General features: G+C 51.9%; 2 protein-coding genes across 6 annotated transcripts; one reads left to right on the top strand and one right to left on the bottom strand.

The window, feature by feature from the left end:
* The first annotated feature begins 272 nt into the window (after positions 1–272).
* RAB1A (RAB1A, member RAS oncogene family) lies at positions 273–13,542 on the top strand. Its single transcript, XM_040059746.2, has 6 exons — positions 273–658; positions 6,790–6,862; positions 8,908–9,003; positions 10,324–10,419; positions 11,333–11,464; positions 11,697–13,542. Exons 1-6 carry the CDS (start codon positions 273–275, stop codon positions 11,892–11,894), a joined length of 981 nt encoding a protein of 326 aa, XP_039915680.1. The 3' UTR covers positions 11,895–13,542.
* Positions 13,543–14,608: 1,066 nt separating this feature from the next.
* On the bottom strand, positions 14,609–22,862 carry CEP68 (centrosomal protein 68). Of its 5 annotated transcripts, none has more exons than XM_040060110.2 (7): positions 22,841–22,862; positions 19,595–20,008; positions 17,662–19,104; positions 16,490–16,612; positions 16,178–16,274; positions 15,610–15,750; positions 14,609–14,959 (listed from the first exon to the last, which is right to left on the bottom strand). In XM_040060110.2, the coding sequence occupies exons 2-7, from the start codon at positions 19,961–19,963 to the stop codon at positions 14,928–14,930; spliced, it is 2,205 nt and encodes a 734-aa protein (XP_039916044.1). In that variant the 5' UTR covers positions 19,964–20,008; positions 22,841–22,862; the 3' UTR covers positions 14,609–14,927. The 5 variants fall into 5 exon arrangements, with proteins under 5 accessions (XP_039916044.1, XP_039916041.1, XP_039916042.1 ...); XM_040060107.2 differs by lacking the exon at positions 22,841–22,862 and adding an exon at positions 22,069–22,694; XM_040060108.2 differs by lacking the exon at positions 22,841–22,862 and adding an exon at positions 21,566–22,048.
* Between the last annotated feature and the right edge of the window lie 387 nt (positions 22,863–23,249).

Below are 23,249 nucleotides of genomic sequence, written 5' to 3'. Positions count from 1 at the left end.
GGCTGCTGGCAGAGATGGAGGAAGGGACGGGAGAAGGGATGGAAGCGGCGATGGAGCCCGGGATGGAGCCCGCGATGGACCCCGGGCGCGGCCCCGCCCCGCCCCGCCCCGCGCGCCAAGGCCCCACCCCCGCCCCGCCCGGGCGCTGACTCGCCCGAGCTGCCACGTCTGCCCGCTGACGTCACCCCCGGCCGGCACCTCCCGGCCAATCAGCGGCGTCAGTCTCCTCTCCGAGCCGACGGGGCCGAGGGAAGAAAGGCCGGCTTTCGCGCATGCGCCACCCCCGCCGCCGCGGCCGCCGGGAGAGCGAGTCCGCAGGAGGGGGCGCGGCCGGGAGGAGGCGGCGGCGCGGACTCGGTTTCCCGTCGCGCCCCGGGGCCGCCCCCCGGCCATGTAAGCGCTGCTCGGCGAGCGGCCGCCCCGTTTCCTGGTCGGGGTCCGGCGGCCATTTTGGGCTGAGGCGCAGCGCGGAGGCCGCGGAGCGGGCGCGGGCGGACGGGCCGAGCCGAGCGCCGGGCGATCGCGGCTCCCTCGGACCAGCGCACCGCGGAGCGCCTGCCTCGGCGGCGGGAGGTGCCGCCGCACCGCCCCCTCACAGCGCGCTCGCCGTCCCTCGGGCCGCGGGCCCCACGGACATGTCCAGCATGAACCCCGAATAGTGAGTGCGGAACGGGGCGGCCCCGGGGGCGCCGCGGGGCGCGGGGGGACCGCGCCGGGCCCGCGGGTCCGAGGACCCGAGCCCCCCCCGGTCCCCGCGGAGCCGCGCCAGGGCCCGAGCCGCGGCGGGCGAGGAGGAGGAGGAGGAGGGGTGGGGGGGAGGGAGGCAGCGCGGCCGCCCGAGGGTGGGTCCGGCGGGGCCGAGAGGGGTTGATGGTGTCCCCGGTGGGAAGCGGCGTCCGCCGCCCCAGCGCCCGGCAGCGCCGCGGGGCGCAGCCGCGGCGATTTTCCCCGAGGCTCGGGAATGCACATCGGGGCCTTGACTCCAACAAGTGACCGGGGGGACACGGGCGCCTTGTGAAAGCCGATCCCCCCGGCCGGTGGCGGCTCCGTAGCCAGGGGTCCACCCTGCGCTTTAGCTGCAAGTCATGTGTGTGTCACATGGCTCTTGCAAAACACTTCTTGCCTATGTAGATTTTGCAACGCTGTGACTTGATAATAGAACGCTCTTGGGGCTGTCTCCAGCTGAAAGAGCGCTTGCTTAGAAAACCTGGTGCCGACACAAGGGGTTTTGGGGAGGGTTGTTGTGTGACCATGGCCATTTTCTGTAGTTGGCCCTGCTCGAGAGTCTCTGCCCAGGACTTGTCCGTATTCTGGAAACTCGGGGAGCTGTGTCCTGCCCACCAGGCTGTTGGGAGCAATAAACTTTTATTTTGTCCAAGACCTTCTTGTGTGAGTTAGAGGAGGGACTTACGCTTACTTTAGAAAGCAGTTCAAAAAATCAGCTGATGCGCTTCCAGCCCTTTAGCCTTGTAGGGTGTGTTTAGGATCCTTTCACAGGTGCTGGCTTTGCTGGCCCCCCGGTTTGGGGTGGTGCAGCCACTGTCCCATCCCATGGCACTGGAGCGGCTCTGATACTGAAATGCACGTGTGGTGTGACGTTGCTGCTCTGGATATCCGTGGACTCTGCTCTGGGAAGACACCCACAATTTTGTCCTCTCAGCTGAGGCTCCTGACTGGCGTGGCCGTGGCTCCTGTGCTCTCCACTTATGTCATTGGGGTTGGTTGCAAGTACTCTTGAGTCCATTAAAATCACCTGAGGAGCAAACAAGGAGTCATCGGCTAGTGAGGGAGTTGATGACACCCAGGAGGTACAGCCAGCAACTCGAGTTACATCTTGGCAAGGTTACATCACAAACTTGCTGGTGTAGCTTTGGAAAACACCAAAACAGCAGCTGGAGGTGGGCAGTGGATGAAAAACCAACAAACTGCTGGTGCCCTATGGCCCTAATGGCTCTCAAGTGTTAAAGTCAAATTTTAGTTTGGGTTACACGCTTTGGAGTGTTGTAGTGGGAAAACTGCCTGCAGAGTGTTAGGCCACTAAGATAAATGAGCTGGAGGGAGCTTTTTCCACAGATTTTTTCCTTTCTTGCAGTCTGCCAGCCCTCTAGACTGATGCAATGAGGTACTGAGTGCTGAGGACAGTGTTTTCAGAGAGACTCACTCTCAGTGAAGAGTGCTTGCTCCTGGTGGTGATCACAGCTGAGTTCCTGAAAGTGAAACAGGGAGGAAAAGCTGTAGTTCGAGATTAACTGGCAGTGTTAAATCGACACTTCCTGAGAGGGTGGCGTCAGTCGGCAGGATGAGGGGAGGAGATGGGAAAGGGTGTGGCGAGATGGACAGAAAATACCTGTCACTGTGATGTGTGTACTTGGATCCCTGTTAAAACAGCAATAAGGTTTAAGAGATCATGACACTGCTCCTTCTAGTTCCCTGTAAGAGATACATCCATCTGTCCTCTCAGAGGTGCCTTGCTTTTACTGTAACACATTCTCACTTCCCTGTCACAGCTGCAGCCCCAAATCCTCTCTCCATCAGAAGTCACTGGGATAGCTAGTTAAAATTTCTACCTAAAGACCTACTTCCTTCAGCTTTCCTGATAAAGCCACAGGGTTAGGTCCTGCTCATGCAAAGGTTTGAAGGGAAGTTGTGCTTCTGAGAGCTTCCTTGAAGCTTCAGGGCTGTAGGAGAGCCAGGCAGACTGTTAGTTTATAGATTGGGTGGATGAGTTATTAAAATTAGAGTTTGGAAGCTAAAGTCTGAAAACACCTGCCCCCCACCCCAGCACTGGGATGTGTTCCCTCTGTTCCTCCCTCCCTGCCGGTGTTTGAGCCAGCAGAATGTCAATATTGACTCTGTTGTGACTAGATCACGTCAGGTTGAGCATTTCCTGCCCTTCTGCAATTTGCATGTAGCATAAACACGCTGCCGGGGTGCTCGGTCCACAGCAGCCAGGCGGTGTCAGGAGTTGCTCCTGATCACAGCAGTGATCCAAGCCTGGATCTTGTTCTAGATACCTTCCAGCACAGGTGAGGAAACTCAGTGGGTTTGGGAGCAAATCTCGGGGGGGTTCTTTTTGCATTCTTCAGAAGCGTTTGGGAATACCAGCGGGGTGGGTTTCAGCCTTGGGTGACGGTGTTAGCAGATGACAATTGAGTGACAGCTCCTGGCTTGCTGGAATCATCTGAAAGTGTTTGTGTTTTAACCTTTCTGAACAGCAATCTGCCTTGCAAAGTGGCATAGTGCCTCCTGGATTCTGTTAACTTACACAAACTGTGTGTAATCAGAGTGACACTCACGCTCCTCTTCAGGATTTCTGGGGTGGCAGAACAAAGAGAGGGGATGGAGGCTGCCCTGAGTACCTGTTTACAGTAAACCTGCACCTGACATCAGTGATTAAAGCCAATTTCAGCAAGTCCTTGTTGCAGATGGATGATACCTAGCCTTGTCTGTTTTGGCATAAAACCTTCCTGGCATTTGAAAAATCCCCACATGCCTCCATGAGATAAACAAGGGTGTCTCAGAGCCCCACAGGTCCCTTGTGCCACACAGCTTTGGCCAGGTCCGTCCTCCACCTGATTTCCTGGTTTTCTGCTGAACTCGTTGACGTGGGACGTGTGTGTATCCAGAGGATGCTGCACTGCTCAAAACAGCAACAGGGCTGTTTTGGAGGTGCCTTTTTTGTTTTATTTTATTTTTTTATTTTTTTTTTTGGCAAGAGGCAGTTACATTTAACATCTTTGTCCTTTATCTCTCTGACGAGAGGAAGTTACGGGGAGGATTTGAAAGCCTCGCTCTTACTCACCGTCCCCACCTGCCTTGCTGCTCATGCTCTTCCAGGGTGCTCTTTTAAACGACCCAAGTATGACTGCCTTATGTAAATGGTGAGAAATAATTGAATGATTAACCTGAATTCCCACTGTCTCCCAAGGAGCGGGGAGAAGGCTGTGCTACACAGCTCAGCCAGCTTTAGGAAGGTGCCCTAAACTGGAGGAGATGATGAGTTTTAAGTCTCCAGGTCTAAAGAGCAAAATTCAGTGGCTTCAGAAATGTTTGTGTGGCTCTTCAGGAGTAAATACCAAATAACCTGTTTGGCTTGTTGGATGCATTGCTGCAGTTGAACCCCTTTACGCAAATATTCTGTTGGTGTAGCTCGGTTTAGAAATAGGTTTCTGCAAATTTTTGTAGCTTTTTTTAAATTTTGGTTTAAACTGTTGCTGTACCCAAGAGCTGCCTCAAGCATCACACTCTGTCTAACAAACTGCACTTTTGGTTCTTATGGCCCTAAATAGGCACCTGTTACATTTTAAAAGGTCTTGGGAGCTGCATCTCATAAAGTTTTAAGCTGTATGTGGAATATTTGGAATATGGAGTGTTCTGAAAAATTAAAACCCTAAGTTCCAAAACTCTTAGTTATATTATTCCCGAACCAGTGGAAGTCTTACCACCAAAATTAGGTTTTTGTGACACAAGAGCTATTTCTAAGGTCAGAGACAGCGCTCACTCAGTGAAGGCTGTTTCCAGCTCTGCTGGCCCTGGTTTTGGGGGTGGCTTTGAGGCAGGTGGCTCAAACCACTGTGTGTCTCTGTGGTTCTGGAAACACTGAAGCCCAAAAGTGAATTTAGGGGCTTGCCATCTGAATAGCAAAGATATCAAACCCAGTATTTAAGGGTTGAGTTCTTGTTGTGTTAGCTTAACATTTGTTCTGTGTACACACTGTTACTGCTCTTGTTTGCTGCTGGAGACAAAGAGATTTAATGGGTGGGTTTGGCTGGGAGCTGCTCTTAGCACGAAGAGTAACAGAGGAAGACAAGATTTCATGTTTGGGGCTTGGGGGAACCTGAATTCCTCTTGGAAGCAAGTGGAGGTTTTTAAGTGGATCTCAGACCCACAGCTGAAGCCTTACCTCTACCAGGAAGGAGTTAACTTTTTCCCCCACTAATTTTAGTGAAGACAATACAGTGCTAATATTTGTGTGTCAATATTCTCAAGGGGGTCATAACGTGCTGCAAGCTGTACAAAGTAATTTGACTTCAGGATTGCTGAAAATTCTGTGTTTGTAGGGAACTGAGCAACCCAAACTTCCTGCTGGAGCTGGAAGGAGCTGAGCGAAAGCTGAGGCACGGTGGTGGGGAAGGAGGCGCAGGGGTGACAGTGGAGCAGGGCCTGGAGCCCTGGTCCTTCTCCTTGGTCTCCAGGTTACAGAGTTTCTGCTCTCTTGGGCACCAAACCTTTACTGGGGGTGAGAAGTTCTCTGGTCTGTGACAGTGCTTCAGCCAACTCGAAGCTGCTGAGCTGTGTGGGGTGATGGAACTTCTGTCCCCTGAGCACTTTGGGTTAATGGTCGTTCTCCTAAAGCCATCTTGCCTTGATGTGTGCAGTGGTGAATTCTGTGACTGTAAACTGCTTGGTGTCCTTGGGCTTTTTCTTTAATGCCTTTAGTGCTTTCAGCTGTACGCTGTTAGGAAAGGTTGCATTTTTAAGGATTGGGTTGTTAGTTACTACATTTAACACTTCAGACTCCTCTCTAGGCTTGGAGGTTGGGTGTGTTCTGCAGCCTGGGCCCAGCCAGGTGAGAGCACCGGGCCCTTGAGCAGAGGAGTGGTGAGGAGCCCTGCTCAGCCATCTCCTTGGCTGCTATCAGCTGGGGATGGATGCACTTTCCTGGCTGGATTCCTGCCAGCCAGGGGGCACTGGTGGTTCTAGGGAATAAAGGTGGGGACACTTGACATATCCTTAATCTTTACTCGCCTTGCTTAAGTGGGCATAAAAATACAGCTGTTGAACTGCTGTGGTTAAGTGAGGACTCAGTCCTGGGCCATTACAGGGCCGAAGAGTTGTCAGCTGGGAATGAGTTGGTGTAGTACTTGAGAAGCAAAGTAACTTGTGTAAGTGCTGGGTTGTTGTTTTTCTCTGTTACTTGTTCCCTAGCACGAAATTCCCCCATTAGTCTTAGGACTAACGCAAAACCTCCTATTTTGCCAACAGTGAAATCTTCTTTCCTCTTTGAAGTATAAATATAGGCTGGTGGGTGACGCTGTGCTTCTTCTGTAATGTTGGGAAGGCTCAACATTAAGCACAAGATTTGTCAATTCTTCCAGCGTATCTTGAGAATTACTGATACCACACCTGACATCCCCCAGGGACGTATCCTCATCTGGGAATGATTCGAGCTTTGCTTAATTCCTGGAAGGCAGCTGTGGTCAGTGCCCAGGCTGTTGTAAGCTGGGTATTCAGTTGTGCTGTAGCATTCTGCTGGAACTTAAACACGAGTAACTCGAACTGAGGAAAGAAAAGCCTGGGGTTGGCAGCTCCCTGGTGTTGGTGAAGTTGGGCAGTGGAATCAAACCTGAGTCCAGAGAGCAGAGATAATGGTCCTGGAGGGCAGCAGGCTGTTACCAGCTCTGTGTGTTGTTTGAGTTACTCAGGCGAACAAGGGACTTGCACTCAGTTGCAAAGCATGATTTTCATCTCAGCTACACCACAGAGGGCTGAGGTAGGGCTGTGGGTGCTCCTGCTGGTAGCCCCACTATTATCCTCACAGTAACTTCCCAGGAAGGCACAGTTCCACACAACAGTGCTGCGTTCAGAGCATCTGCCCCACACTTCCCTTACTAGGAAATTGGGAATTTCTACACTGAGTGCAGGAGCTTGGAGTTGCAGGTGATTTCCCTAGTAGTGCATTTATTTACCCTTCTCAAAAGTCATAATATACTGGCTGTAAGGAACTTCATTCTTGACAGTGTTTTTCATTAAGTGACCTATTTTTATTTTTTTTTTTTCCTTCTGCAGTGACTATTTATTCAAGCTACTTCTGATTGGAGACTCCGGTGTTGGGAAATCTTGCCTTCTACTTAGGTTTGCAGTAAGTGATCATGCTTGGCAACTATGTAAAAGAGGCACTTAGCAAGAACTTCCCTTCAGGTGGCAGGGCTGATGTCTGACAGGCCTGGTAATACCAGAGAATTAAGTACAGTATTGCAAACTCCTCCTGTCTTCTGAATCTGTGTCTGTCTGATGTAACTGTTGACTAAACGGGAAAGAAAGAATACCAATAATATGTCCAGCTAAGATTAATTCTAATTTTCCTGTTACTTGAGAATAAGATGCCTTAATTTAACTTCCATCGTTACAGTAGTGGTAGAATGCTGAGGATGGAAGGAATTCTGAGGGTGTGCCCTTAGGCATGAGGAGTACAGACCTTGATCAGTTACTGCTTGATAAGAACATTTCAGCCAGATGAATTTTGATATCTGCAGTAAAAAAACCTGACAGTTGTTTAGTCAGAGAAGTAATGTAAATAACAACTCCAGGAATATTAAGCCTTCTGCTTTCTGTAGTGAATGTTAAAATTGCTGGTGAACTGTTCTGGCTGTAGTTCTCCTGTCTACAAGAAAATGTAAAATGGGTTTGACTTGGCTCTTGGTAGAAAAAAGCTGAAGTCCAGTGAACTTCTTTATCTCTGCCTATGCCAAAGTGCAGCTTCACATTGCCATGGGAGGAGAGGAAGGGAAGCAGGATGTGGGGCATGAACTTAGAAACTCGAGTGTGACTCTGCTGCAAGATGATGGCTTCATTTTCACAGCCTGAGCAACTTCTCTGGGCCCCTCTGGCAGGAGCCTGATGATATCAATGTGAAATGGTGACCTGGGTGTGCAGAGAGCCTCAGGTAAAGCCTTTATGGCTGCTGGTGGTACCAGGATGAGCAGCAGGAGGATCTCACTGCTCTGCTCACACTCTGGGGGCAGTGGGTTGGAGCAGCACCCCCAGAGCAGTCGAGCCTGCATCTCCTGCAGATACTTCGGAATTAATTTTGGCTTCATGTGAATAATCCAGCTTTCCTTTTTTGATAGCCAGCTTAAGTTTGTACTCTGTTATCTGGTGTTTCTCCAGCTGAGTAGTCTTTTCCTTTTGAGATGTGTTTTCCCAACTAAGCTGTTCTGCCCTGACATAAGGAATTACCACAGCATACCACACCTGTGTTTTCCTGCTGCTGCTGTAGGTTAAACTTCTTCAGGTTTTCAAACATACCCTTTGGAGTATTGAAATGTTAAGGAAATAAATGTCATGTCACTCTGAAAGGCTTAACGCTTTATTTTCGCTTGGATGTATTACCTAAGATGTCTTCCATTCACAGCCCAGAGGAATCCCTTGCTTTTGTGATACCTGCTGGTTGCATGAAGCCTTTTGTGGTACATTGTAGGTGAAGTTCTGTCCTCTGGGTACTTTAGGAATAGAAACTTCCTTCATGCTAACAGTCTCTAGAAGGTGGCAAAGACTGACCCAGCAGTTTCTGTGTGTCTTAAGGCCTGCTGGAGGCTGCAGCCAGGCCCCTGCAAGCTGCTGGAGCAGTGTTTTCCCTCCTGTACCACACAGGCTGCAGAGCAGAGGCCTCAGCACGAGTACTCCAGCTGTAACTCGAACCTGCCTTAGCAACCAGCTGCAGCAGCAGAGGATCTGACACTCGTGTGTGACTGAGACAGAGCCTCTGACTTGTGCTAGGTAGCTGCTGTGTAACACAGGTGGAAAACCATGACAGGAAAATAAAAATGTGATGCCTTTCAATAACCTCGGTGGTCATTCTAAGCAGCTCTTCAGTCTGCCAGCTCGAGCAAAGACTGTTTGTTACACTGCAGCTCACAAGGATTTGACACTACAGGATTCCCAGAAAAGAGGCCTTTTTTGACTGGTTTTTGAAACACAAGTCTGGTTGGTGCTTTTAAAAGCTGCAGAATTTTTGGAAAGTAAATACTTGGTGGAAATGCTTTGGCCACCTCCTGGACTTTGCCGTGAGAGATCAGGCTGGTTTTACAAGGAAGTGAAGTACCTTTGTCTGAGGTGGTGCATAATGAAGTAGGTGACTGCAAAAGAGGTGCAGCTGGCTTGACTTCTGTTCACTCTCTCTCCTAGGATGACACGTACACAGAAAGTTACATCAGCACGATTGGTGTGGACTTCAAAATCAGAACTATAGAACTAGATGGGAAAACAATCAAGCTTCAGATAGTAAGTAACGTTTCTCACCTCCTGTGTGCTTCAGTCTGTTGGAGCACAGTTATATCCACAGCTATTGGTGGTCACCTTTGTGCTTTAAAATACATTCAAATACAGGGGGTGTTTTCCCCGTTACAGGAGTTGAGGCAGTTTTCCCAAGACTTCCCATGACCTGTCCTTAAAGATGGGTGTTTGTTATCAAGGCTGTTTGCCTGCAAGAGGAGATTCTGTGCTGGAGTGCTCTAGAGTCAAAACTGGTGTAGGTCTGCAGTATTTAGCCAGGATTTGTGTAAGTGCAGGAATACCACAGAGCTGTCCAAGATGCCTGAATTCCACAGCAGCTGTTACTACCAGGCTGCAGTGTCTTAAGTGCTGGAAAGTGCTTTTGTTGACCTGAATGGAAAAACTGACACAAAGGCTTGGCTGCCTTAAGCACTGGGCGGTGTTTTCTGGTTATGCTTTTGGCCTTTCACTTGGAATAGACGGGGGAAGAGACTTGGCACTTCTGTAATCTTGAAGCACTCTAAAAGGGTGACTGGTGTGATGAAATCTAATATCTGTGCAAGGTCAGACAATCCTTGTCAGCCACTGCTTCCAGCTCAAGCAGAGGCTCTAAGGACTTGAAGGCAATGACTCAGGGGTTCAGTGTTGTGGAGCAGAGTCCAGACCCTCATGTAACTGTCCTGAGCACAGAGCAGCCCACTAGGAATGCTGTCAGTGCTGCAATCTGTCCCTGAGTGTGTGTTTAATACACAGCCAGCCCTGTTCTTGACACGGCTCCAGGGAGAGAAATGCTTGGGCGAGTCCTGCTCCCATCCTGGGTGGGAGAAGAGGTCAAGCACCTTACATCCTTTCTTAATTCTCCCAGCAGAAGAGAACCAAGTTTGGTCTGAGTTGTTGCCTTGAAATACCTCTGCTGAAGCCTGCGTGCCAAGGAGGTTGAAGAGAGTGGTCATGTTAGAGACCTGCAGGTCTCTGACCTTATTCCTAGCAGGTTTTCAAGTCCTGGCTTGTGTTTGTTCTTCTGACCACTGAACCGTGGCTTCTTCATGGGTCAGAACTACTTAATGTTTTCCCCAGAGATCCTCTCGACTACACTTGGCTGAAAGCAAACAAATGAACGCTTTTGGAAAGTACCTACAAAGCGTAATTCTCAGTTAAAACGTGTGCTCTCCTGGGATCCTGTTTGATGCAGACAGCTCCAGAGGCACTGCTGCAGCTGTGGGTGGATGTGGTTGTAGCTGGGTGGCTGCTGAGCCGTTTTCCTGGGAGCTGATGCAGAGCAGTGGCTCGGGCACGCTGCAGGAGCTGACGCTGTCGCTTGTCTTGCAGTGGGACACGGCGGGACAGGAGCGGTTTCGGACTATCACTTCCAGTTACTATAGAGGAGCTCATGGCATCATAGTTGTGTATGATGTTACAGATCAGGTACGTGCTAAACCTGTGCCTGCAGAGTTTCTCCAGGCTGATGAGTGCATTGGGAATTTAACAGCTGGGCACATCTTAAGGAGACAGTGACACAATTCTGCAGGCTGTGTTAAGGCTTATTGAGCTAAACGTTTGCGTTTGGCAGAGATAAAACACAGAAATAAAGAGAGCAGTGGGATTTGTGATTCCTAAGCAATTGTATCTTAAGGCTTAACCTAAAATTTGGTGTGCAGGTAACTTACTGTTCTGTGTGAATACATCTCACCCTGCCTTTGGTAGCAGGAAGTCTGAGTTACTGATGGAAGTTGTTGAAAGGTTTCTGAATGTACTCAAACAGCAACGACCAGCATTTGGAACAGAAAATTGTCCGCCTGTGTGCAGGATACAACTGAGCCAGTGTTTTCTCTGAAAGGATCTCTCAAGAACTGGTGCAGTTGTTTGAAGGGCACTTGGGAAGTATAGGGTTTCCTGAATTAATAGAAAAAGAACGCTTGTGTTCAGTCACTAACTGGAATATCAGTGCAGCATTTCTGGGGTCAGAGGTTGTTCCAGCACATCTACAACAAGGTGGCTTGCACCTGATGCTTTGTCAATATGTGGGATGCACTCAGCTATGTGTCCCTTATCTCTGCTACAGGAGGAGGAAGAACAGCCCCAGATGGTAGATGTTGAATATTCAATATATGTGAAGAGTGCAGGGGGGGCTGGGAACAGGAGCTGTGTGGCCCCTGTGGTGAGCAGCCTCTCCCAAGGCCATCAGGGGAGTTGGGCAGCATTAGGGAGTCCTCTCCCATGGTTGTGAATCACATGGATAAGCGCAGTGCTTCATCCTCTCCCCTGGTCACGACCGAGGGGACAGTGCTGAACTTTCCTCTTTATCGAGGGCCTGGCTTACAGTTCTCTTATCTCGTAGGAGTCTTTCAATAATGTCAAGCAGTGGCTGCAGGAGATAGACCGTTATGCCAGTGAAAACGTCAACAAGTTGTTGGTGGGGAACAAGTGTGATCTGACCACAAAGAAAGTAGTAGACTATACAACAGCAAAGGTATGTCGGGGCTGCTGTGCGTGCCTGGCCGAGCCCCCGCTCCGGTCTGTCATGCACAGAGCTTCCAGGGCAGGGAGGGGCCACAGAGGCAGCAGTTCAGTGACCCCTGCCCTGCGGGCCCTCCTCAGACCGGAGCTGGGGTGCGGGGTGGGATCCAGGAACCTGCGGGTTATCCGGCGGTGAGGTCCGAAGCTGTGCGTGAGCTGACTGTTCGCTGTCTCTCGATTTGCAGGAATTTGCAGATTCTCTTGGAATTCCGTTTTTGGAAACCAGTGCAAAGAATGCCACAAATGTAGAACAGTCTTTCATGACCATGGCTGCCGAGATTAAAAAACGAATGGGTCCGGGAGCGACAGCTGGTGGTGCGGAGAAGTCCAATGTTAAAATTCAGAGCACTCCAGTCAAGCAGTCTAGCGGAGGTTGCTGCTAAAACTTGCCTCCCCCCCTTTTGTCTCACAACAATGAATTTGCAATCTGAACCCAAGTGAAAAAAAAAAAAAAATTTGCCTGAATTGTACTGTATGTAGCTGCACTACAACAGATTCTTACCGTCTCCACAAAGGTCAGAGATTGTAAATGGTCAATACTGACTTTTTTTATTCCCTTGACTCAAGACAGCTAACTTCATTTTCAGAACTGTTTTAAACCTTTGTGTGCTGGTTTATAAACGTGTAATCCTTGTTGCTTTTCCTGATACCAGACTGTTTCCTGTGGTTGGTTAGGATGTATTTTTGTTTTGATGTTTCTATTGGCATGTTTAGATGTCAGGTTTAGTCTTCTGAAGATGAAGTTTAGCCATTTTGTATCAAACAGCACAACAGTGTCTGTCACTTTCCATGCATAAAATTTAGTAAGATATATGTAAGATCTGATTTGCTAGTTCCTTCTTGTAGAATTATAAATGGAGAGATCACACTATCTGATTAATAGTTTCTTCATACTCTGCATATAATTTGTGGCTGCAGAATATTGTAATTTGTTGCACAATATGTAACAAAACTGAAGAAATGTTTAATAAATATTGTACTTATTGGAAGTAATATCAAACTGTATGGTGATAAATATTGTCTTAATTTGTATGGCTAAGGGGGAAATCAGGCTTGCATTGTGCACAAAACAACATATCTGTGTGTGCAGCCCTGGCTCTCAGACCTTCCCTGCAGCTCGCCCAGTGCCTGTGGCCCCAAAGCCTGAGCTGTCGCGGTGCTCAAGGCACGAGTGCTGTACCAGAAACACCCAGCCAAGGTTCGTGAGGCATAATGCACTCTGAATGTACAACAGTTCCCTAACTTAGTCTTGGAACTTAATTTATTTCTCGAGGACTCGAGGCAGGGAATTCCCGTCAGCTTTGCGTAGCAGGGGCGAGAACAGCATTTCCCTACCGCCAGCGATTTCAGCGCGACCTTGAGGAGGCATAACTTTCTACCAGTATATTATGTCTTTTCTATCCACTGTTAATTCCATCCTCTTTTAATCATTATGTTATGACTTAGTGCAACAGCTTCGCTTCTGTTCCCTTCTGCAGCGAGGCACCAGGAGGGTGACACGGGGATATCGCAAGGCCCCCCACCAAACTGTTGCTCCAAGTAGGCGCTTTCTCAAACAATTTGGAACTAACCAGCAGCCGAGGGGTTTTTGGATGGTGTGTGATTCTTTGTACAGAGCTAATCAAATCATTAGTGCCTGATGTCTAGCTAAAAGCCACAGGAAAGCTAGCCTCTAACACTTCCTATACATGTAAAATTGTTCAGCTTTATCTAAACTCAAATGTTCAGCCTATTCTGTAAATAGTCTCATGTTTGAAAGACCATGTAACATTCCCCTAGTAGTAAATACACCCTGTGATAGTAAAAATATAGCCTAGGTATGTTGTGAGGTATAAACTAAAACTGGTGCAAATATCCTCTGATTTTTTTTTTTTTTTTTTCCTGGGGGGGGAGGGGTGACTTTGGCTAACAGCTTTCTTCAACATAGTTGCATAAATCAACAGGCAATTGTAATACATAAAGTATTGTCATGGTTAAGTTGAACTCTTCCACTTGAGACCTTCACAATAAAGTGATGTGCTTTCTAGTAGAGATGTGCTTGTTGGTATAATTCATTATCAATGTGAGCTGCTGCTCCTCTGGAGCAGGAGGAGCAGCGAGTGCTGCTGAGATCAGGAAGTGAAGCAGAAGGAGGTGTGTTGAGGGTAAAAAATCTTCCCTGCAGAGAGTGCACAAATGAACTTCAATGTCGAGATGCCTGCTACATACTATCCAAACCGATGTTAATATATACAGTAATAAAAGCATTGCAAAACCAGTTGGGCTACAGCAGGTGTTTGGTGGTTCTTTGTTTCCCCCTCAGTCATGAATGGGTCACTGGGGCTGTCAGCCTGAGCTCTGTGACGAGGGTAGAGCAGCCCTAAGACCCCTGGGAAAAGGCACTCTAGTTTCTTACCTGGCAGCTGAAATACTTGAATTCTTTTGACACAATGGGCCAAAAAAATTTGCCCTTCAAGCTGAAGATGGGAGAATATCAAACCCCAGTGAAGTATTGGCCATAACTGCTTCAGTTTAACTTTGCTTTCACCTTTTACTTGTGCAGAACAGAAACTTCTCCGTGTTCTGTTCTCAGGAATGGGAGGAAATGATGCACAAGAACACGATGATCACCGTTCAGGTTAAAGGTTAATTAAAGCCAAGTACCAACATTCTGTACTTTTTTTTTTGTTTTTGGCCACTTACCTTACGCTGCTTCAGAGCTGCCCTTTTTTTTGTTGGAGAAAGGGTTTGGAAACCCTTGCTGGATGTTCTGAGCAGTGATTTAAGTGCAGTAGCTGGAAGGGGGGGGGAAGGCACAACTCTGCACCCCAGGAAACAGCACAGCACTGACCCAGCTCCTGCCAGCAGCAGGGACCAGCAGCTTACACACAACCTGGCTCCTCCCTACCTGAACTCACTTATTACTTTATTTGGATTCAGTATTGTGGCTTTTTGTGTTTATGAATACCAAAATTGAAAGTTAAGTAGGCTCAGCTTCAGCAGGGAGTGGTAATTATAAACAGGCCTTCAGTTTGCTCCCAAGAACCGGGAGCTGCTGTTTTCTTGGCTCCTCGCACCTATTTTTGACGAGCATAAACAAACCATGAGAACGGGGCTATTAAAATCACACGGCTTTACTTAACGAGCTCACGGCACACCTCGGACTGCTCAGTTAAAAAAACTCTTCCTGACATTTTACTAACAACAGAACAGCCCACTTCAATTAAAAAAAAAGGGAAGAAGCAATGTTAAAAAAACAAACCAGAAAAGGCCAGCTGTACATTCCTTACACAACTCTGGACATCCCAGCACACCTTTCTCAATCCATGGCACAAACCCACACAAACCCAAACTGGAGACAGATTTTGGCATCTCTGGAGAGGTGATGGAGGGGGTCTGGTGCCTGCTGCAATTCTTCTCAGCCCTCCTGAGACGGGCTAACGCAGCCTGGGTCTGACAGAGGCAGCACCTGAAATGAAATGAGGTGCTTGGTGCCCAGCTTTGCCTGCAGTCTGAGAAAGAAAAACCCCCATGCTCCCCCATCTCACCAGTGCAGAGGCAACAATTCAAAAACCACAACAAACCAAACACTACTTAAGACGCTTTCTCTCTTCTAAAGAGGCTGGCACCCCTGAGACACTTGCCTCCAGTTTCCTTAGAAGGGAGGTGGTCAAGAAATAAGCCAACAAGTTTTCTAGCCCCTGCATTATACCCAAAATCGCTTGCTTCCCTTCCGCACCATTATACAACAACCAGAATGTTTCTGGGAAAACACAAAACCGAAAAATATCCCTTCCTCCTCTCCCCTGTGCTGTGTAAGGGATCTGGTGGGGAGAACAGGTGCCCCAGCCCTGAGTGACAGGGATGTCCCTGCGGAGCTGCCATCGTTCCCCTCGTGCTCTTGGGTTTCACCCGCACTGCTCTTTCCCTGACACGGTTAATTTAAACACGACGGGGCATCTATTTTGAGTCTCCCTGCTGCCTTCTCAGGCTTTCCAAACAGAACCGAAGAAACAACAATGGAGTCTGACGTTTGGTGTTTGCTAATTCGAGTGTCTCTCTCCCTGTGCCTCCTCCCCTCTCTGCCCACTGCAGCACGGCCGGTTTGCCCCTGCTCACCCAGGGAGCAGCCGTGTGCTGCACCCGCCTTGTCCTGCCCCACGGCGCCCACAGCGGCCAGGATGGACTTGTACAGGTGCTCTGCGTGGTTCTCCAGCTCTTCTGACTGCTTGGCAATCAGACCCAGCGTGTCTTTCAGAGCTGGAAAGCAAAAACCGCTGAATGGAGGTGATGGGAACTCGATAACTCGGTGTCTGTCAGAGCAGCGAGTTCTGCTCGCCCGGGCAGACTTTGGAAGGAAATCAAGTGTTAAAAATCAATAAATGTGCTGTTTGTCCCATCCCCGCTGTGATGCGGCGTTTGCAGGGGGTGGGGACTGACCCAGGAGGCTCCAGGTTCATAATGCAGGTGCACAAAGAGGGGGGTCTTAAAGAAAACCTTTGGAACTGTGCAAGAAAACCCATCCATAATGCAGCACTCGATCTCTGCAGCCCCTTTGGTGACTGCAGCTACAGCCCACCCTTTGGAAATCCCTTTTTCTAAATCCCCACAGGGATTTTGGGGTGCAGATGCCCTGGCCAGCATCGTCTGTGTCCACGAGCAGCCCCACACGAGTGCTCTTCCTCACCTGGTGAATTCGATGCCATGCAGTCCAGGAGAGCTTCTCCCCTCTCCAGCACGCTCTCGGTCAGGCTCCGGTGGTCGGCCACATCCCTCCTGAACTCCTGGCAGGGCAAGGAGAAGAGCAGAGTTTCTTAGGAGGGTTTTTGAAACACACACCTGTGGCCGGTTGCCCAGCGAGCGAGCAGTTTCCTCCAAGCAGGCTCCTGGTGCTCCCAAATTCAGCTTTGCAAACCCAGCGCACTCTGGAGCATTCCAGTGCTTCCTGGCTTCCCGCAGCACAGGGGAGGGGAGGAAGCAGAGCAAGGGTGACACCCACCAGGTAGCGGCGCAGCGACGCCGACACGCTCCGGGCGTCCGGCGAGGGCGGCACCCAGCCGCCGGTGACATCCACCACGGTGTAGAGCCAACGGATCAGCTCTTCCAGCTGGCAGCAAAACATCTGCCCAACAAAGCATAAAAAAGGGGTCACGGATCTATTTCTGCAGCAGAGACACAGAAAGGTGAGCCAGTGGTGTTTCATTCGGAAAGCGCCTGTTCCCTGCTTCTCTCCAACTCCAGCACACAAACATCCCTCAGCTTGGGAAACAACGGGAAAAAGGCCAAAATTAACTTAAACACCAGCTCCAGCACTCACTGTGTGGCAAGAATTAAGGGTCACCATCAACGTCTGCACGGAGAGGTGCTGGAGGCTGGTGGCACCCAGGCTGAAGGAAGAGGTTGGCCTCCACCACCTCCCAGCCCAAGAGATATCCTCATCCTCATGCTCCTCCTCCTCCTCACCACAGCCATACAGTTAATTTCCAGTTGCTTTTCCCCAAGGGATTGTCTCGTTCAATTAAGTGCTTTCATTTATTTTTAAAGGGATTATTTTTGTGAGATGCTGCATGAAACCCAGGGGCCTCTGCTGGCACCAAAATCAGGCTCAAGACCTGCTCCTGCTGCTCAGGAGTTTGCCAGAAAGCAGTGCTTTTCCCTGGCACTGCAATTTGGCATGACAAATGCAGAGAAGACCCTTTTAAATCAACGGAGTTATTTCCATAGCAGAGGAGGGGATGAGCTTGCAGCTATGTGCATGCTGACACTCCTGTGCAAACAGCCTAGCATCGTTTCCAAATTTGTCCCAGCACTGGGGTGGGAAGAAGATGGAGAGGAGGGTGGGAGCACAGCGCTGGGACAAATTTAATGGCCCAGAAAAGAATCAGGAAACCCTTCAGAGCTGCAGGATGGGTGGGCTGGGGGAGCCAGCTGTGTGCCACACCTCCAGCCAGCCTGGCCTGCGACACTGAGCCCCAGGGAAAGCAAGGTGGGCTCTTGCTCCATCAGGAGGAATTATCTGCTCTGGTGAGCCCCTCCTGCAGGAATTACCACCAGCTGCCAGGCAGGACACATCATGCAGAACGGGAAGCTTTAATTAAATCGTGCCATAAAGACAGGCAGGTTTCATGAGAGATCTTCCCAGAATAAACTTTATTTCTGGTCTCAGCCTACCTGAACACACTGGATGAGGGACTCGCTCTGCTGGCTCTTCTGTGGACGCCCCTTGACCCGTGGTTCCTTTAGGCACATCCCATCCAACGTGTCCCTGAGAGCAGCTGGTAGATGAAGCCCCCGGGGAGGATCCCTATGGAACCAGCCGTCTGATTCCGTGTTTTCCCAGCTGGGCTTTCGGGAGCTGCGGTGTTGCCACAGCCCAGCATAACCCTCAGTATTCCCTCCGTCATCCCCGCCTCTCACTTCTCCAAGAGGAGCCAACCTGGATGAAAGGGGTTGCTTGCTGGCGCTGTGATGTGGAAGGTTCTGGTGGTCGTGCCCGGGCATCCTTATAGTTAAGGAAAGATTGGACAAAAACTGAGCCAGCCTTTCCAGCTCCCGCAGTCTCGGAGGCAGGGAAAGAAATTCTTCATCACCCTCCCACTCCTTCCTCAGGGGGAGCACCCCTGTGGTGGGTAAGCACCTACTGGTGCTTTTCACCTGCCCTGTGTCCTTTGGACAGGGGCTTCCTCTGGTATCCCAGCTCCTCCCGTCGGCAGCAGGGCGCCCAGGTGAGCTTGGCCCAGATGATTCCACCTTTACATCTTTAGCAAAACCTCTGGAAGGATGAGAGGAGGCAGCCCTTGCAAACGATGCTTTGGCAATAGGTAAAGGTTCGTAGTACGAGCCAGCTCCTGAGCAGCCTCTTTTTCCAGACCTGGGGGTGGAGAATCTCTCTGCAGAGGCCACAAACTCCCAAAGTCCGTTTTCTCTGCTTCCCCGAGCCTGCCCAGCTCGGCTGTAGATGCTGGACGTGCCCTCAGGAGAAGCAGAAAAGCTGTCCAGATCTATCCCCGAGTCATGGAGGAAAGGCTCCGGCATCCTTCCCAGCTTGTACCTTGGCTTCAGTGGGTAAGCATAGTCCAGCAACTCCTCGTACTCTTTGTTGGGGTTCCAGCGGGGTGAGCTGCGGTCCGGAGACGGCGGCAGTGAATCCGGAATGGCACAGGCCCAGTAATCGGCTTGGTAGGAGGAGATCTCCCGGACGCGCCCCACGGTGCCGCGGTAACCGAGCAGAGATCCCGGGGGCTCCAGCCTCTGCAGGGCCCTGCCTTCCGCTCCCCACCGGCAGCACAGCTCCTGGGCAGCCGTGGTGGCCGCAGAAGGGACATCCGTGCTGCCCGGCAGGCTCCCGGATGGCTCCTCGGAGGGGCCGTTCCCTTCAGAGGACGGGGCGGAGAGGCTCCGCACCGAGCGGCTCCGCGGGGCGCGCTCGGGGCTGGGCGGGGTTTGGGGCCGCAGGAGCTCCGGGGTGGAAGGACACGGGGTGGAAGTTCCCGGACTCTGCCTCCGACGGCCAACGTGGGCATCGTGACGGCTGCCAGCAAGGATGTTCTCCTCGGCAGAGCTGCACCAGCTGGGAGGGCTGGAGAGCGGGTGCCAACTGCCCAATGCCTTCACCTGCTCAAGGACGGGATGGAAAAGGAAAGGGAGAGGGGGAGATGCGTGAAACGAAGCGCAGCACCCAAACAAAAGGCTCCTTTGTGCCGGGACATGGAGATAACAGCCCAGCCCGGGACCTGCCGTGAGCTGAGACTGGAAGCAGAACTCTGATCCATCTGTGGGGCTGGCCTGCAGCTGCTCAGAGCAGGGCTCGTTTTTAAGGAAAGGCATCTCAAGGACTTGGGAAGCTGCACGAGTCATCTGACAGCGAGAGGCTTATTTAAAGAGCAATGTCCTGAGCGAGCTCCCAGCTCTGCACTGGCAATGTGGGAATGGAAACAACAGCCTGGGTGTTGGAGCCCCTTCCCCACCACACATCTCAGCCTGGGCAGGGGTGGGCACACACTGCCTGGGAGAGATGGAAAGCCCTTGCTGGGACAGCCTGACAAACACGTCCCCACCTCTCCTGGGACCTCCCTGAGTGCAGCAACACCCGCAGGTGTCTCACCTGCTGTTCTGAGGAGAGGAAACAGTGGCCAACTCCATGACCATCAGGAGCTCTTTCCACCAGCACCTCCTTCCCCGAGGGGTTCGCTCTTGCTCTGGGAAATCCAGGTGCGGCTGCTGGAGACACTTCTGGGCGGCAGCCGGAGCCTCCCTGGGTGACGCCAGTGGCCGTGTGACTGTGTCTGCTCACTGCCACGCTCTCTGTCCCCTGCAGGCTGGGCTTGGCTCCCTCTGTCCCCAAAAGCCGGTGCCGGCTCCCTGCCAGCTCCGGGAACTCCGTCTCCGTGTCCGCAGTGTCCCACCTCCCGTCGCCCCCGGCCTTCCCGCTCAGCGACTCTTCAGAAGGTGACTTCCCCACATCCACGGCCATCGGGACAGAGCTGCTTCCGCAGGACGATGCTGAGCCTCGGGGTCTCTGCAGCACACAGCAACAGCATCTCAGCATCCCCGCCTTGTCCCCATGCCAAGAAACTGGGTTTGCCCAACAGCAAAGAGCTTAAGCACCGCCTGGGTGAGACTCCAACGTTCATGGTGCATCTTGGAACGCCAGGTGGGACAGCGGGAAGAGCAAACCCTCACACCTCAGCAGCATTTTCTGCTTTCCAGGAGGCGACACACAGGGAAACTCTCACTCCAACCCTGGCCATGCCAAAAGCAAACCCGGGCTTTACACCAGGAGTCCTGCACTGGATGGCCAGTGTCACCAACACTTTGTGCACCCTGAGGCCACTGGGCCCGAATGAGACGTCACTAACGAGGACATGGAGAACCTCCCGGCGTGGCTGAGCCCTGAAGGCTGTTGGGGTGGAAAGCTGAGCACTTTTCAAAGATACAAACCCAAAACCTTGAAGCAGAAGCCACCCAGAAGCAAGAAACCGCTATAAAAAGTGAGAGGGGGAGGCAGGAGGCTGTAAAACTCGAACCTGGCACTCAGCTCTGCAGCTTCTACCCCAGTTCATGAAATTAACTCTTTGGGAAATTAATGAATGGAAATACTTGCTCTGACTGGGCTTGAGTGAGGAGCTGCTGCAGGATAACCCGTGAGCCAACACAGCCTCCTCCAGCAACTCCAGCCCAAACCAAGGGGCTGGCAGCAGGGAAATGTCAGCAGAGTGGTTCTGCTTGTATTCCCCCAGCTGAGGCCAGCAAAGAGACCAGCCAAGGGAGCGTAACTAAAATGAAATTTAAATTAAATAAATTTAAAAAAAAAAAGTGAGAAAGAATTCCCAAACAACACTTGGAAGTGGGAAAACAAGGTGGCACTCCCTCCCTCCGCCAGCTCTTTTGTCACAGTCTCGTTTCGTGACCCACCCCTCCCTCCGACAAGCGGGGCTTTCCCACGGGCACGGCAACAAAGAGCGGCGGGAGGACGCGGCGGGTTCTCCAGGGGAGACCAAATCCAGACCAAATCCCCGGCGCAGGCACAACCTGTGGCAGCCCCCGCAGCCGCCTGTGCCCTCGCCAGAGCCGGCAGCGGCTGCCGAGAAGACGAGAGCAGCCCGGGCTCCGCCAGCACCCACCCAGCCCGCAGCTGGACCCTCCCAATCCGCTCCTTAAATCGCCGCCAAAGCCAACCCCACGCGCATCACGTTATGGGAAACGGGTCGCGCTGCTCTCTCCTGCCCTCTGAAAGGCTGTATTTCCACACGAAGAGGTGCGAAAAATGTAATCAATAAACCCGCGCTTGTTACGTGACTGGAAAATATATATATACAAAGGAAAGAAAAGCTTACCAAGGCATCAAAGCAGCCCCTAAAGTCTAAAAGGGAATGTGCGGTAAGCAAGAGCGGGCCTCAGGACGGCTCTATTTTTAAGATGCCACGTTAAATTCAAAGGGATTCGAACATCGTTACCTCCACCAGATTTAGCGGTTTGAGCCAGGTGTCAGCCCAGTAAAAACAGCTGTAAAAAACACCCAAGTTTGACCTTAAATCTGAAAAGCATGTGTTGAGCAATATAAAACAAAACTTACAGGCCGTGACCCATCTGTTATTTTCCTGTGTGGAGGAGGGCAAATATTCCAAACTTAAGATCATTTGTTATCTCATGGAGGCAGCGTGCAGTGATTTACATTTCTACGATGCCATTGGCCTTTAAAAAAAGAGCAAGTGCTGCTTCACAGGTTCATTAAATCTCCAGAAGCTAATTGGATGCTGAAGAGAAACCAGGAAACTTGCCAACACACGGGAGTGAGAGTAAATCTGCTTACTGCAGGATTTGTCAGGGTATTTAAAGGGACACCAGAGATCCCACCGCATTTCCCAGAGTCTCTAATTCAGGCAGCTGATTTCAATTAACTTCAGAGGGAGCTGGATATCCAAACCACACCCGGACACAAACGAGACGGGGACGTCACACACATCCCGCACGCAGAACAATCAGGCAAAAAGTCGTATTCAACAACAAAGGGAGAACGCTGCCGCCGCGAAGTGCAACTCCCAGCCACACCAGCGTCTAGAAAACAAGCTTTCTCACCATTTTCCAACAAGCCCACAAAAATTCAGAGGTCAGGTTGCCACTGGCAGCGACGCATCCAGATCAACCCCGGCGACGGGAAGAAGCGATCCCAAATCCCCGGGCAGGGCTGAGGTGGGATGTTACGAGCACAACTTTAGGCACGGCGGAAACTCTGCGGTGGCCTCAAAAGCACGGGAAAAGAGCCCAAACTCCCAGCTACACCCAAGCCCTCAAGAAACGATACCCGTGGCCGTGTTTTCAGACAACACAGGAGGACAGTGGGGCCGCTTCACTCGTTTCAAAGGGGAGGTCCGCAGGGATCTCTCCTGAAAAGCGATCCCCGAGCTTTTCTCACGCCCTCAGAAGGGACCTGGCGGCCAGGGCGCTGCACAAAGGCCGGCGGACAAGGAGGGCTCTGTGCAAGGAGCGGCTCCCACCGCCCGTGGGTATCGCTGGGCTGATGGAATGCAGCGAGCGCAGCGGATGCTGATGGAATTTCCGCCTCCCGCCAGCTCCGCTTCGGCTGGGGAGCATTTCTGGGGTTGTTCTGGGGGAAGAAAAAAAGCCCGCACCGCTCTCGCCCCTCAGGCCCGCGGGATCTGAGGGTTGCTATTTTCTGCTCGCCTCCTTGCCCACTTTCTGCCCTCCTGTCGGCCGCTGGGCAAAAAAAAAAAAAGGGCAATTAACCAAAAAGACGAGAAATAAAGGCAAAGAGGCCGAGGAGGAGATTCCAAAGGGACACCCCCCGCCCCGGGACCCCCCCTCACGCCGCGCCCCGGCCCTCACTCACCGAGCGCCGGCCCCGCCCCCTCCGCGCCGGCAGCCAATGGCAGCGCCGGTCGCGTCAGCACGCGCGCCTCCGCCGGCCGGCGGCCAATGGGAGAGGAGCTCGAGAGCGACCCCGCCTCGCGGCCGGCGCTGACCCCGGCGCGGGCGACACGCGCCGGCCCCGCCCCCTGAGCTGGCCCCGCCCCCTGAGCTGGCCCCGCCCCCGGAGCCGCCCCTGCCCCTCACGGCCGGGCCCCTCACGGCCGGGCCCCTCACGGCCGGGCCCCTCACGGCCGGGCCCCTCACGGCCGGGCCCCTCACGGCCGGGCCCCTCACGGCCGGGCCCCTCACGGCCGGGCCCCTCACGGCCGGGCCCCTCACGGCCGGGCCCCGGTCCCGCTGGGCGCCGGGAACGTGAGGAGCGGCCTGGA

The sequence above is a fragment of the Hirundo rustica genome, chromosome 3, assembly GCF_015227805.2.
Source record: "Hirundo rustica isolate bHirRus1 chromosome 3, bHirRus1.pri.v3, whole genome shotgun sequence".
NCBI lineage: Eukaryota > Metazoa > Chordata > Aves > Passeriformes > Hirundinidae > Hirundo > Hirundo rustica.
Note: the sequence above shows the minus strand (reverse complement) of the source record. Positions and strands in the feature narration are given on the sequence as shown.

What these genes read in the sequence shown, in the direction of transcription:
- RAB1A (XM_040059746.2), top strand. Translation starts at nt 273, where the DNA reads ATGCGCCACCCCCGCCGCCGCGGCCGCCGGGAGAGCGAGTCCGCAGGA. An exon ending in AAACAATCAAGCTTCAGATA is followed by an intron (nt 9,004 to 10,323) that starts GTAAGTAACGTT and finishes CTTGTCTTGCAG; the next exon opens with TGGGACACGGCGGGACAGGA. An exon ending in TAGACTATACAACAGCAAAG is followed by an intron (nt 11,465 to 11,696) that starts GTATGTCGGGGC and finishes CTCGATTTGCAG; the next exon opens with GAATTTGCAGATTCTCTTGG.
- CEP68 (XM_040060107.2), bottom strand. An exon ending in TCCTCTCCTCAGAACAGCAG is followed by an intron (nt 19,105 to 19,594) that starts GTGAGACACCTG and finishes GTCCTTGAGCAG; the next exon opens with GTGAAGGCATTGGGCAGTTG. An exon ending in CATGGCATCGAATTCACCAG is followed by an intron (nt 15,751 to 16,177) that starts GTGAGGAAGAGC and finishes TTTGCTTTCCAG; the next exon opens with CTCTGAAAGACACGCTGGGT.